We start from the raw sequence: 16474 nt of genomic DNA on the forward strand, positions 1-16474 counted from the left end.
CATACATATATATATAGATATAGCGTGATACCATTTGCGACATAGAGCGCATATGTTTCATGCACTATTTTTATTTATCGCGATCATATTTAAACTAGACAGACAAGCGTGAGAGTGACCTATGCACTTAGATTTGTGTCAGATAAATAAAACACGCTTGAAAAGACACCGATGATGATCATGATAATAATAATAATAAAGCATAATATACGTGTATTTATTATTTTAAAGCTGCAGTATGTGTCACCTCACGCAATAAAATATCCAATTACACATAATTGTTAATGACAGAGCTGAAAAAAGCCAATATTACATTAAATACTCTTGAAACGTTAATTTTTTGTTAGTGAGCTTAAGCTTTTAGCAAAAAATAATTACAGTCGAGATTGCAGACGTAAAAAAATTACCGTCATAAAAAATTTTAATTATACTTGACTGTCAGTGCAAAAAATATTTCTCTTACATAAAATGTAACGTACTTTCAAATATTAATAATGTTATTTAAATTATAAAATAATTAAATATGTTAATGATTTTCGGATAACAATTAAATGGAATTAATTGCAATACATATAATGGCATAAATTTTGTATAAAATATAATTAATTTGACTGTATTTGATTATTTGTAATTGAATAGTATCGTGAGTTTACAAACAGTGATTGAGCTTTATTAAATATTCATATTTATATGCTATATACATGCTCGTGGGCGTTGGTATGGAAAGGACTCACTTTGTGGGTACGAAGTTATGCATATAAACGTGTATCTCCGACTGAATTTCAAACGAACAAAATAATAGAATAAAAAAAAATAATATTAAACTTTCCGGTTCAAAAAATCCTGAAGTTGCTGACTTTTAATATTTCAATTTAACATTTAACTCATTCTATTATTAATATTATTTTATATGCAAATATAAAATATCTCTGAAAACGTTTTGTTTCTACACACCATTATTTAGTTAATAACAATTCTCTTTCATTATACGAATAACAGAAAGGTTGAACATGCTGTAACCACAAACGGCTTTTAATTGTATCGTAAATAAAGAAAAAAAAAGCACAATTGCCAACGAGAGGGGCAACAAATACGGGTGTGTTTAATAATGTAACCTATTACATGTGTTCACATCTCAAACTCCTGTATGATAAATTTTATATGAAGAGAATACTTTAACAAATCTGGCGTACTGCAGTAGATGTAATAGCATGGCGCTGATAAAATAAATGGAGTAAAAGAAAAAAGAAAATAAATAAAAGCAAGTAAAGGTGTGAAGTAAAAATATTAGTTTGCCTGGAAACTCGAAGCTAAAGCTCAGTAGACCGTTGGTAAGCATTTTCACACGCCATGGCATTAATTATACTAATGCACTGTCTTCCTTTCTCTCTACTCTATGTATCACATTCACCGAGTCCATCCAACCGCAAAAATACTTTTTTCATTTTAACTTTTTTTCTAGTTACTTTTACGTATTCCTTATGCTTTTTTTTTTGGTTTCCTATTTTGTGTAACTATATATACGTATATATTTTTTTTTGTTTTATTTATTTATTATTCTTTTCTACAAACACCTTAGGATATTTTCGTCTATTTTTATTAAAAGCATTCCAGTTTTATATCTATTAATAAAAAATTGTCACACTCTATTTATTTAAATGTTGAAATTTTCGTGATTGGAAAGCTTTTTTTTTATTTATCATGTCGACTATTAGCTATATAAAAAAGGAATTTGTTTTTTAGTTTCAGATTCACGTGGGCGATGAGATTCTATGGTATTTATTTATTTTAAAAAAAAAACTTTTAATGAATGACTGAAAAAATTTTTATTTTTAACGCCTGGTAAAAAAATTTTGTTGTATTGCAGTTACGCGTTTTTTGTCAAATAAAAATCACTAGTCGACATTTTTATTAAAACCTTTAACTGCTTAACGAAAAAAAGTCATATTAGATTGGTGACTATATATATATTTACCACAAGTTATATATTGAGGACTCGATACTGAGGACAATAATACAATATAGAGAAAATTGCGGATCTTTGCAAAAAGGACTGAGGAAATAGCATATACTGTCAAGTGGAAAATTGAACAATCCCGGGCAATTGATTAAGCCAACCTATCTTGTACTTCTTACGACGATGAAATAGACTATATATGCAATAAAATATATATAAAAAATAAAAAGAACAAGAGCTATTTCGATTTCCTCTTCAGTTGTTCAGCATGACTGATTATAAAAGGTGAACAAAGCAATTTTTCTAGAAATAAAAAATCTACGTCTTAAAAAATAAAGCGACGTTAAAAAAAAGTAATAAAAAAATAAATGATAAGACTAAGGAATTGACGTACATGTTTATTGCTGTTTCTACTCTGCTGACGAGGGAATAACCCAGTGATATTAAACAAATTACAATACTTTTACAATTTCTCACGTTGACTTTAGTATAACATATATAATATATATGTAATCTGACGACGGCAAGTTAACAAAGTATAGTTTGTCATTAAATAAAGACCTTGAAGTATACAAATTCACATGAAACGTCAAAGATACATAAGGACGATCTAGTACCAAATACTATTAATTTTACGATCTAAGCTCATTCACACAGTTCTCAACAGTAAGTACATACTGTATACATATATAGATATATGTGTTTGTACGACATTAATGTAAGAGATAATAACGGGTAAGAGAAACAGAAAGCAGTGAAGCAAAAGTACTCACTCTCGTCCCATCCAATTACGAGAATTTCATTTCCGTACCAGTGGCCATTGCACAAGTCGTATTGTATATAGATCCTCTTCACTATCACCTATATGAACTTGATACAAATGTATAATATATATACTGGTATATATAAAACAACAAAATGTTGAATAGAAAATTAAATGTGCAAAGCAGTCGCACATACGTGTTAGATTTTGTCCTCTTTTACACGCCTACACACGACATGCCATAAAAGCAACTGTGATAATCTGCTTGTTTTGAATCTCCTATTTCCACTCGACACTTGCTGTATATTATACATGCATACACATACAAACATACGTAATATATGGATAAAATTTACCTCGACGTCCTTACTACTCATCATCTCACGGACAAAACATTCAGCGGCATCCAGCATCTAATTTAATACGTAAAAAATCTCCGCTTAAATATTCCTAGCCATGATAATAAACAACTTACACATTAGCATCTTCATATAAATATATAAATAAATAAATATGTGATTATACAATCGCTACGCCGAAAGAATACTCAACATTCAATAAATTTTTTATTAATCAAAACACCCCAAAAGAAACTATGGCATTTATAAATAATTCAAACTGCGGCCCTTATTTTATATTTTTTTATTGGGTATAATCGATACTCTTAAATAACAGCGTAAGATCCGAGTATTTATTTTAAACCTCTTCTGACCGTCTTATTCACGACTGCCATTTAATATGTATTTTTAAAATATATACATATATACATACATCTACTTGTATAAAGAGTAAGGAGTGTCAGCAGTCTTCCTTATTTAGTTCGGTCGGTCGGGTTTTACTACTACTGAGACTCACTTCTGTGTAATAATGAAATATATAACTCTACAAGTCCCTTTTACATTTAAACTGGTAAGTGTAAGTTTGGTTGAGGTTTCTCGCACTTGAACTGTGCAATTAAATCTTATACACCTCCACTTTTGATCTATATATAAAATTATATCTACATCTCAATCTCAGCTTCTATCTCTCCCTACATCTCTGCCTCCATATTCGTATATCTATATCTAAATTTTATATTTACACGATGTATAAAGAAGATGTAAAGTAATTTGGCTTATGATATCGTATATAGTTTAATACCTGTTCGCCCGTAACATAACGTTCTTCCGCGCATCCGTGATCGTAGTTGAGTAGTAGTGCTCGGTGTTGGCTCGACTTTACTCTGCGCGCGTCACTCTCCTACATCTCCCTGTCCTTCTCTTTCCCTGGTCCTTCCTCCTCTTTTTCGTCCTTCCCGGGATCGTGTAGCTGGTGTCGGTAACTTACAACCCGGCGTGGCAGATGCCAGTTGATCAACCTATCAACGTACATGCATTACAACCTACAGCTTTAACTGCCGCTTTCTTTTAAATTGTATTACAATACATGTTCTTTTATTTATGTAATTAAACTCGAAAAACTACTTACTCGAAAACTAGCTAATTCAATTTTTTTCTAATTATCCTAGCAACCTCCTTCACTTATTCTTAAAATCACTCGTCCCTTGTACTTTACTTTTTATTTTACGAGAGCTTTCATCTGTAGCAAACTATATTTAGCTGACTTCTATACAACCGCGATTATCACATTGTAAAAATAATAATAAAAAGAAAAAAAAAATACGGACTAACCCACAATACCCGACCCTTTACCTTCTGCTTCTACTAAATCCACCAGCTAACCAACAACTTGTTCTATATGTACGACACAACGCTCCACTTTTGCCGCTACTCGATGAATGACTACCCCAACATCGTGCCTTTCTTCTATCCTCGGGGCTTTTCCCAAACTCTCTACTCTGAAAAACTTCTCTCTTTACATTATTTTTTTTACCATTTTATCTGAAGCATTTTTTTACGCTCTTTAGGGTTACATGTTAATTTTAAAGCATCTGCAATCTCCAAGGCCAGAAGCTAATCACAAAAATATTTATTACTCTTCTTTTTCATACTATTCTCATATTTTTATTTATTTTTAACTCCAGAAAAGTACTAGATTAAAAAATGATAAGTATTGTGAGCAGGACAATGAACATGAATGTTAATTTGAGAGCAGGCTGATTAGCTGATTAGCTATCGGGGTGTTTAATTGAAATGTCTCTGATTTAAACACATAATGTATGCAGAAGAACCGAGCCGCCGGTATCAGTTGTATTGATAAGGAAACCAAGCGGAATGTGAAATAGATGAATCCCGGTGTTGGTCAATGAAACTGACGTGCACAGAGTAAGAGTAGATACGCGATACATATTATCTATTGCATAAAAGCTAGAAGATATGGTATATAGAAAGCTGGTTATAGAAAGGGCGCGGGACAGGAAGTGAGAGCAAGGTGGAAAAGCGATGAGGAAGGTGGAAGTAGCGTTCTCTGATGATATTTGCGGCCAGGGAGACTAGATTCACCACCACCTCCCTCGCTCTCTGACTCTCCCCAATCCTCTTTCTCTCTGTACTCTCGGAGTAGAGAACGCGATAGGACTGCTTTTGCTAACAAACGCGCGAGTCAACGAGGACGTCTACTGATGCGCATGCGAATACACTGTTTACTAACTCACTCACTCACTCTCATTCTCTATAACTGTCTTACTCCGTTCAGGTATATATATATATATATATATATATATATATATATATATATATATATATATATATATATATATACACATATATATATACATATATATACATACATATATATATATACATATATATAGGTACATATATATAGATATATATTTTTTTTCTTTCTCTCTTTTTTCTGAACGCCCGGATCTTGTCAGTGCGCTCAGCATCGTTGCCGCGACGACACTTACGACAATCACCCAGGTCATTTAAATCCGATCAACGGTTCTTTCACCTGGGTATGATTAAAAGTGCCGACAAATTTTGATTATTTATTTAAATATTAATAAATTACCGTGAGTGCTTTTATTTATTTAGTTAAGTTATTATTTTAATTATTTACTAAACAATTAAAATTTTTAGTGAAAAAATTAAAACTGTGCTTTAAAGTTGTGCTTCTATGGTAGGTGTAATGATTTATTTTCATTAAATTCAAATGAAACTTGTTGTTGTTGTTGTTGTTTTTTTTTCTTTATTTATTTACTTTTTTTTCAACTTGACTGTGGAATTTAATTGATAAAATAAATATAAATTTAATTGAAAAAAATAACCTGCGCTGAAATAAAATAAAATCACGGATTGAAATAAAATGAAATGAAATGAAAAAAAGCGATAAAGAGATAAAAATAAATGTTGGAACAGTAGTAATATCAGTAGCTTTGTAAGTCATTTAAAAATGACCCATTAAAAAGAGGAAATAAAAAATATAAAAAATAAATTTTATATAAATTCATGTTATCTCTGTGATAAGAAAAATGTATCTAACAAAGTAGCAATAGATCGAGGGCAAGAGAGACAGAGAACAGTATAAAGAATCTCATTCAATAAGTAAAGTTTTTTTGTATTCTATTGACTGGAGACTTTAACAAAAATAATAATAAAAAATAAAATAAAGTTGAAGAAGTGAAAGAAATAAATGAGAGTACAAAAAGTTTCGTTGCCCCAAGCGCTTTGGAGAAGGAAATTCAAGTTACCAAGTATTTCGCATGCCGATGCTTACCACCGAGCTTTACTCTTATTACTCTTTTCCTATTGTATTTTTATTCCTTTCCTACGCCCTTTTTACATTCTCCTCATTTTACTTCCTGTCTTAGCCTCGTGATTTTTTCATTCCTCGTACTTCACGCTCGACAAATTGACACAAAGTATTATTACAACTATTATAGAGACAGATAAGAAAAGGAAAGGAAAAAAAAACAATATCAAGAAAAACATTGTGTAGAATCATGAGAGAAAATGCGCAGAATCATTTGACCTTTTGAAGGAACGTGGGCACAAATTAATAAGTTACCATAGACATCCAACTCCGAAGCTCTTCTCAGTAGAGTAGCTGCTGCATAAGTATAAGTATACATAGTTAGTGTATACACCAGAAGAGCAACATTAGATGAGAAGAGATTCAGACGGTTTCCGATAAGTGAATGAGGGAGTACGAAAGAGACTGTCGAAAGTTTGTACAGGAACGAAATTTTATTACTGTCAACTAATTTACTCGAATACTCCGAAAGTTTTGTCTTTATAGTATACATATATATATATATATATATATATATACTTGTTTCTCACTGAGTGTGACACACGAGTGATAATATTAATCGAAATAAATATATACTCGCAGTTATTTTTTCCTCATTCAATTTTATTATCATCAACCTCACGATTATTTGAAATAAGATCCACGTGGCAGCAAATAATAACCAACATGACAATTGGCTCGTTAGTTATTGAGACAAACTTCTCTCACTCATCACAAGCCCAACTCATCAACTCGTAGCTATACTACTTGCTATCAAGACACTGCGTTGAATGCGAAACCCAAGGAACTATATATTCACTTTGTGCTACCTTCTGAATAACACTCGCTCGTATAGTGGCTATATATTTGCTGGTTGCTAGTAGTTACTATTCATCTCTATAGATCTGTATATTTAAAATGATAAAGGGGATGGAAGTTTGTTCAAACTCAGATATTGCTCATCGAGATAACTTATTACCCGTCTATCAGCTCTCGCCTTATAAACCGTGAGAGGAATCTGGAGGTGATAAAGTGATAAGTTACAGTTCCAAGGTATATATATATATATATAGAAATAAAGAGAGAGAGAGAGGACTAAAAGGGATGACAGGATATATAAAAAGAGAAATTGCGGACCAATACAGAAAATCTGTAGGGTTAAAAAGATTGGATTGAATTTGTCGTTTCTTGATGGGCATTACTAGGATAAACGGACAATAATCGACAACCTGTAGAATTTATACACGATCAATTGTCAATGAGCTGCGTATATCTATTTTAATGTGGACGTCAAGCTTTTTGATATCAGTTTCTATTAAGTAATTGATAATTATATTAAGTAAATTATTTTATTGCCCATAAATTTTATTGATAAAAATTGTATTATTATTATTTTTTTTTTTGTAGGTAGTTATAAATACTTTTATGTGTAATATATATGTATGACGACGCTATTGAAGGTGTCGTACTCTTTTAAACTGACTTTCAGACTGTAAAAGAGTTTTTCAAAGAGGTCGGTTTAAAAAAAATCTTTCCAATGAAAATTCATACAAACTCTCTACACTAGGCATCAAATACCCTCGAGCTCCTTTGGTAGCTCTCACTCTTTTTATTTTATATCCCGCCTGTCTTTCTTCATTGATTATTTTCGTTGTATTTTTTTCCACGCAAACATATCTTTGTTTTTTTATTTATTATTTTTTTCGCGTTTTATCATCAACCTGATGAGTATACTTTTTTTCATCAGATTAATTACTTATGAAATAGATTAATAATAATAAAATAAATATATGAAATATTAAATATTATTATTATTTTCAGAAATTACAGAAAATGGAAAGCCAGGTGGAGCAACGCAATACACATGGGGCTTCAATTATTAAAATATTATTTTAATATAAACCAAAAAGTGTAAGACTATATTTTCGTGTTAGTGATAATATCGTTGTGATGATATTTATAAAACGATGTTGAATCACATGCACTTCCAAAGAGTATCTTAAATAAAAAATAAAGATTTCTTTTATTTTTTTTTTGTATTTAAATAAATAAGTAGTCACGGGATCAGCGTAAGCCAATAAAGCAATCTCAGCAGCTGCAGAGAAAGTGCCAGAAAAAATAACAATAATAATAATAAATAAAATTAGAGTATATAAAAAAGTAAATAACAATGCGACGTATTTAAATCACCAAAAATAGCCAGGGGAAAATTTAAAACGTTTATATAACACACGTGAGTGACAATGTGTAATGGCAAGCGTGTTAAGAGAGTGAATAGGAGGCTTGGAATGCCGGTGAGACACCACCGACGATATCGAAAGTACCGGAAGATCCTCTGATTTATTTGTTCTCTTGAATATATATAATAAATCCATCTTGAAGTTATAATTGTAATTATTATTATTATTACTACTGCTAACACATCAAAAGAAACGTGATTTTTAATAATTTACAAGTTAGATTACTTTGTGATATTTAAAAAAAAAAGTAAATAAGAAGAAAAAAATATAAATTAATAATTAACCTGACGCTCAAGCGAATAATTAAATAATAATTATAATTACCGTACCTACCAAAGGCTGATTAATCTACGTATATATTTACCTCGTTTTTACTCAAAAAATACTTATTTAATAATAATTATAATAAAAATAATAATAATAATAATGATAAAGAGATTAATAAACGTTAGAATCAAGATATGATTTAGTGGTTATTAAGTTAGTCGAGCGAGTTAAATTAATAAATAATAAAAGTCAAGTGTATAAGTGAAAAAAAACAGTACACAAATCTACGAATGTATGCATATAAATGTGTAAATAAATAAATGTGTAACAGAGCTACAGATGTAAAATGAAAGGAAGATGGGAGAGAGGACACGGTCCAAGCCGTCGGTGTTCGTCGGTCGTCGGCGTGCGGGCAAACGGACACTGGGAGGTCCGACGATAAGCGTCGACGTTAACGATGCGGGATCTAAACGCATACAACTGCAACAAATTGTACGAGGACGTCGAGTGGTCAGGACCGGGTATCGTTGGTACCCTCGTCGTCCTCGCATTTGTCGACATAATGGTAATTCTTGGCAATGTACTTGTCATACTCGCCGTTTACCACACTACTAAGCTCCGTAACGTCACCAACATGTTCATCGTTAGTCTCGCGGTTGCTGATCTCTTGGTCGGGGTTGCTGTGCTTCCCTTCAGCGCAACCTGGGAGGTCTTCAAGGTAATGTTGTCCACTAACTGACTCAAAGCCATAGTAATTTAAAAAAAAACAACAAATAAATTTTATAAAGTACAAAAGAGTTTTGTGTATTTAAGTATCTTACGTCTTGACGTCATTTCTTATCTCGAGTCTCCCCTTAACGTCCCTTGTATAATTAATTTACCGTTAATCGATGTCACAAGGTCTGGATATTTGGAGACTTGTGGTGCTCGGTGTGGCTGGCAGTGGATGTGTGGATGTGCACGGCGTCAATATTGAATCTATGTGCGATAAGTCTCGACAGGTACTTGGCTGTTACCAGGCCAGTTAGTTATCCCCAGGTAAAATAATACTTTTTTTTAACTTATCGTTTATGTGTCATACGTATATCTTTAATTAATATTTATATGTATAGATATATATACATATATTTTTATAATTAATTGATGTATGTATGTATATGTAGACGTAAGTTTATTATCCATTTGATGCTGTCTGTTGCTTGACTGGTTGAAGCTGATTGGTTGCAGATAATGTCACCAAAGAGAGCAAAGCTGCTGGTCGCAGCTGTGTGGGTGCTGAGTTTCGTCATCTGTTTTCCACCTCTCGTCGGATGGAAAGATCAAAGGGTACGAAGCTTGCTATTGTTCATAGAACATATAATTCAATAATTGCATTTGTCATCGTCGCGATGTCTTTTTCATGCGGATTATCCTTGTATTTTTAAAAATAACATAACATTATTTATAAAAAAAAAAAACATTCACAGAAAATTAATTAATTAATTAAAATTATAACGAAAAATATTACTTTTAATAAATGAAAAATTAATTATCGTAAAAACTTTTTAATTGTGATAGTCAGTAAACAATTGCGATTTGTATTTAAACTTGTTTGAACAAAATATTTATTAATTATCATAAAACTATTGATTACTTTTACAAATAAATATTTTAACCAAATATTTTCGGTGCATCTTTTAAATTGACGAATTGCGCAAATAAAAAAATGCCTATATGTACATATAGCTTTTGTTTTTATCCAACAGTCAAACCCTCAACGAAATGACGTATCGACACTGGATGACAGTGGGCCGTACAATGAAACACGAATTTTTTTACAACCAAAGCCGTGTCCGTGGATATGTGAGCTTACCAATGACGCAGGTTACGTTGTCTACAGTGCATTAGGTTCATTCTACATACCGACACTAGTCATGTTATTTTTCTATTGGAGAATATACAACGCGGCTGTATCAACGACTAAAGCCATCAACCAGGGATTCCGTACCACCAAAGGTTCAAAAATGCTAGGATCAAGGTATCTATACTCATACTTACATACACTACAAAAAATTAACGGAGTGAACGTGGAGTAAATTCGGAGCGGATGACTGTTTATTGATTTAACCGGCTCGGAGTAAAATTTACTCCGATGGGGAGTTTAATCTAATATTAAAACTCAGGTTCGAAGTAAAATTAACTTCTAAAAAGAGGTATTTTAAGACATGTGGAGAATTTTTGAATAAAAATTATCCATAAAGTTTGGTACTGTAAGGACATCTAGCCAGTAACTAAATTTTTAGTATGTTGTTAGTAAAAATTGTACTTCATTTACATGCTGTCAAGTAGTATATTTTACAATGTACAAAAAAATTTATATATTTTCCACATGTCCTCATGGTATCATATTTTTTGGGTAATTTTTACTAAAAATTTATCTGCATATATGAAAACTCTTAATCGGAGTGAATGTAGATGTAATAAAATCCAGTTCACTCCAAAATCACACTCCTAATTTATTCCGTATGCGAAGTGATTTTTTTTTCAAACTCCAGAACTCCAAGTGACGGAGTGGATTCGGATTTAAATAAAACCACGATCACTCTGAATTTTTTGCAGCGTATATATCAACGTATCTAAAAATATAAAGTAGCATTATTTTTAATTAGTCTCAATTAAACGCTATTCAAGATGCATGTACAAAGATAACCGGCAATTATATACACATATATATACACGCATTTATTTATTTATTTGTCCTGCACGCGCGCTCGACAGCGATAATTATGCCTTGAATATGTGTAGGCAAACGAGCTTCGCAGATAAGGCATTTAAGTATTTAAAAAAATGTATTTGAGTTATATAATTAAAGAGAACGAGACAAATTAATGAGAGTAAAAAGACGGCAAACGTTGAAAAGCTCCAGCTACTTGATAAGCATATATGTTTAGATACCTCTACGACGCCCACTGAAGAACAACAACAACAACCAACAACAACAACACAGCCTCGTTCATCCGGTTATATATTTCTCTTAGCGATACGGAAAATTTATAGCGCGAGCATTTGTCTCTACTACCGCGACTTTAAATGCCTCCGGTAATTGCTTTAAGTCCGTCGTAACTTGTCGTGCTACGCGTGTAGTCATATGCGGTTTTTAGTATTGTTATGATTTGTATATATGTAATTTTATAGTTGAATTTTAAACTCAAATTGCTGTTTTTATTATAGTTATAAATATATCATTTAATGTTACATTTATATCTTGAGGGATGTGTTTACAGAAATGACTAATGTTGGGGAACTTGGGGCAAGTGGAGACCCTTTGAAGAAAAAATGTTTTTTTTTTTTTTTTTTTAAAATGGTTATTTACAGAAGCTACGTGAGGGTGGAGAAAGGCGGCTACCCTAGGCAGTGCAGCTAAAACTTTTAGTGAAAAAATATTTTTTTTATAAAGTTTTGATTATTCGAACTGTTTTTTTAAATCAGAGGATTCAAACAAAACAAACTTCCGGGGTAAAATGATCCACTTAAAAATAAACGATGAAACTTTTTTTTTTTTATAAAAATATTGGTAGCCGTATTTTACTGTTTGGTCAACATCCCACCCTTACGCAAATAAATATTTTTTGATAAAAAAAAGAAAAAATTATCTTTTCTCTAAAATGGTGTTTAATTTTGCCCTGGTGTCTCATTTTGCCTTGGGCTCCCCTATATTATATAATGTCACAATAATTTATTTTTATTACTTTATCTATGTTCGTCTGTTATAGATTTGATGAACAACGACTGACACTAAGGATACACCGCGGACGTGGTAGTGTTTATAACGGCGGTGCTAATAACAGTAACACGAGTCCTAAAAGTCCTGAAGCAAATCGTAGTGCGTCAGTACGTAAAGACAAAATAAAAATATCTGTTTCTTATCCTAGTACTGAAACTCTTAATACAAAGTGTAATACTCTTGAACGTACGCCGTCAAAGTGTTCCCAAATTTCTGTTCACTACAACAGTAATGGACAGACGCAGAGTCATCTTTGTCCATCTTCGAGGAGTACGCATCTAAAGGTAATTTTTTAATATTCAATATCCATTTTGAGTTATTGTTTCGTTTCATTTTAAAATGTCCATATATATAAAAGAAGCCACACGAATGTTGTCATAGGCTTTAGTTTGGAGGATGATAAGTGAACTGAATATAATAACATTCTGAATATTGGACATTCCAACTGACGGGTAGTTCTGTAAATGACATTTATTTTGTGTATGGTATTGTTCTGTATGCCGGTTGTATGTGTGAGTATATAAATGTGTATGAGAGAGACAATCAAGTTGTGCGGTTGTTACTGTTGTTGTTGTTGTTGGTTCAGAATGAGAGGAAAATAAAAAGAGCCAGAGGGAGAGAGAGAGAGAGGAAATGCAGCGGTAGAGGATTCATTCGTGTGGCTTAATTACCAGTGTCCATATATGACTGAATAAACCGGTCAATTAATATATACTATACAGGAAGTATACTTGCGAGTGTTATAATTCTGTCAATAGCAATTATTTAACATTTATTCGCATCATTGATTTTTTGTTATTATTCTCATATGTGTAATAACATTATGTGGTTTCAATTCATTTTGAATAAATTACTACAGCAAGACATTCATTTTTCTTCATTACCCAAGATAATCAAAAAATATTAATGAGAGTAGAGTAATCACGTATTGAACTTCGTTACTTATAAACTTTTAACGTACTTCGTATGAGAATAAAATAATTTTGAACTTTTATTAGCCAATAAATTTTGAGAAACACAAATTTAAAGATTTTTTTCAAAATTCTCTTATTGTTTTTAAAAATGGAGTCATAGTTTGCGAAAAATTTTAGTAAAAAATGCAGATTATATTTTTGAAGAAAAAATAAGTGAAATTTAATTAAAAAAATAATTTCACGTCGTTGCTTTTGTAGGATATCAGATTGAAAATACCTAAAGAATGATAACCCTTGAAATTTGAATGGCTATTATCCTTGAATGGTAATATGATAGAGATCTTCTGATAGCGCCACTCAATAAACGTAAAAAATTGATTCAAATAGAGCCGAAAATTAGAGTTAAAAATTTTATAAATTCTGAATAGACTTGATTTTCCAATAAAGCAATTTGTCTTAATTAAGTAATTTGTTTTAATTAGTGGTTACGTAAATTTTCAACTACTATAGATTCAATTTGATTGGGTCGTTTCAATTGATTTGTTTCAATACATCTTAATTATTCTCTTACTACTAAATTAGAGCACAAGTGTGTAAAACTTTGTACAGAAATCTAACGATTCGAAAATTGATTATAATTAAATTTGTTAGAAAATGTAGTTAGTTTAGAAAAAAAATATATAAAATTTCTATAGGTAATGATTCGTAGAGAGCAACAAAAATGTTATCTTCGCGTTGTCCGGTCTAATTAAAAGTTTTAATTAATAATAATAATAATAATAATAATAATAATAATAATAATAATAATAATAATAATGATTATCTGTAATAATTATATATTGTTGATACAATTTGTCGAGAATAGGTTGGTGGTATAAATCGAGTAGGAAGCTCTAGAAGACCAAGTCGTAGAAGCAGTTGTGAGAGCCAAGTAACCGGAGACGAAGTTTCATTACGTGAATTAACTCCTGGCAGTGAAGAGAAGCCAAGGGTGATGAGGATGGGCAAGAGGAACATTAAAGCTCAGGTATATTACCAATCTTACACAATGGAGGTTTCCCAGATTATTTAACTCCTTTTTTTTTTTTTTCGTAACTTTTTTCACCACTTTGCTGAAACTTTTCCAACAATATTTCTATATGTATCGTCCATTAACAACACTCGGTTATTTTTATCGCAAAAGACATTACTGTCATGAAGATTATTACGAAAAAAATAAAAAAAAGTCGAAGTGGAGATAATAATAAAAAAAAATTAAGTGCGACTGATAAATTTTTTAGGTAAAGAGATTTCGTATGGAGACTAAAGCTGCTAAAACATTGGGTATAATTGTTGGTGGTTTTATACTTTGCTGGTTGCCATTCTTCACAATGTACTTGGTACGTGCATTTTGCCCGAATTGTATTCATCCGACAGTATTCAGCGTTCTATTCTGGCTTGGATACTGCAATTCAGCGATAAATCCATGTATCTACGCTCTCTTCAGTAAAGACTTTAGATTCGCATTCAAGCGGATTATATGCAATTGCTTCTGCAAACGAAAGAAAAATTCATTGCGACGTGGGAGCGACGGCAGCCAATTGGCAACGAGGTTGTTTATCGATGATAAAAATAATAAAAAATATATAGTACTACCAAAAAAAAAATCCATTGATATTAAATGATTGAGAACAACACACATTACATACTATTGTTGCTATTATTATTATTATTATTATTAATATTAAAAAAATATTTTTTTGCCGTAAAAAACTGCACAATGACTGGCTTATTATTTTATAGTTTATACTACAACTTATTAAATATATATATATTTTTTTTTTTATTTTTTTTTTTTTTTGTTTTTCTCAATTTTTATTCGTAGGAACGACAGAAGTCCAAACTATTCTATCAGAGTACCACAGCATGGTGTGTCAATCGAAGACTCAGATCCCGAACACAACGTCCACTCGGGAAGTGACTCGAGATGACTTTAGCGCACACGCAGCACCCAGCGCGTCGTCTTCAATACTCGATAGATCCGCAAATCAATCTACATGACGGTTTATTTCCACATATCATCAACAACGAATTATCCAAATGTCGATAATTGTTACGATTGTGATGATAGTATATATAAATATATATAATCTTCATATATCATTGTATCCCGAGAAAATTGTGCAACCAATCAAGTCATCACCATCGCCGCCTACGTCACCAATCTAATCATAGTCACCTCCTTCATATTAACTCGGCTGTTGTCTCTTCGTTCCGTATTCTCATGTTAAACTTTTGTGCGACGTTAATTTAATTAATTAATAAATTAATGGAATCGATTAATCGGCGCTGGCGAGTATCAAACAAATCAGAGACGAGTGCAATATCTCTAGTCACACAATTTCTACTCTCCCATGCTCACGATTATCGAATCGGTGCCGCGGTGTCGTACTGATGTGTCACTAAATAACTAAATAACAATTAATAATAGTTAATTAATTAAATAAATAAGTTAAATATGATTATGATGAAGGGTGATATCAAAAAGTATTGATGTGTACTCAAACAATAATGTAATTACACGTGTATATAATAATAATAATATTAATATATATATAAATAAAATTCAGTGTTTTAAAATATTATTAAAGACTATACTACACTGTGTATTTAAAAAAAAAAATAATAATAATAATAATTAATGTGAACGAACAAGGAAGCAAAACAAAATGTATAAAATAATAATATTTAAAATACGTGAATCTCATATATACTCAGCTCGTGTACAATAATTAAAAGATAAATAATAATATTGGGTATAAGTATTTAAATCGAAGTGATGATTATGATATATTGTGTAAGTGAGAATAAAGTAATAATGATTCTGTTGAGACTAATTTGACTCTTAATTCCACC

At 31.3% G+C, this 16474-nt stretch overlaps 1 protein-coding gene across 5 annotated transcripts; it reads left to right on the plus strand.

The window, feature by feature from the left end:
* Positions 1-1278: 1278 nt before the first annotated feature.
* Positions 1279-16075, plus strand: LOC103578878 (octopamine receptor Oamb). Of its 5 annotated transcripts, none has more exons than XM_008560120.3 (9): positions 1279-1331; positions 8217-9620; positions 9803-9940; positions 10130-10228; positions 10648-10919; positions 12655-12949; positions 14445-14606; positions 14860-15170; positions 15444-16075. In XM_008560120.3, exons 2-9 carry the CDS (start codon positions 9360-9362, stop codon positions 15547-15549), a joined length of 1644 nt encoding a protein of 547 aa, XP_008558342.1. In that variant the 5' UTR covers positions 1279-1331; positions 8217-9359; the 3' UTR covers positions 15550-16075. The 5 variants fall into 5 exon arrangements, with proteins under 5 accessions (XP_008558342.1, XP_008558339.1, XP_053597152.1 ...); XM_008560117.3 differs by lacking the exon at positions 1279-1331 and adding an exon at positions 5557-5783; XM_008560118.3 differs by lacking the exon at positions 1279-1331 and adding an exon at positions 7325-7448.
* The last annotated feature ends 399 nt before the right edge of the window (positions 16076-16474 follow it).

The sequence above is a fragment of the Microplitis demolitor genome, chromosome 8, assembly GCF_026212275.2.
Source record: "Microplitis demolitor isolate Queensland-Clemson2020A chromosome 8, iyMicDemo2.1a, whole genome shotgun sequence".
NCBI lineage: Eukaryota > Metazoa > Arthropoda > Insecta > Hymenoptera > Braconidae > Microplitis > Microplitis demolitor.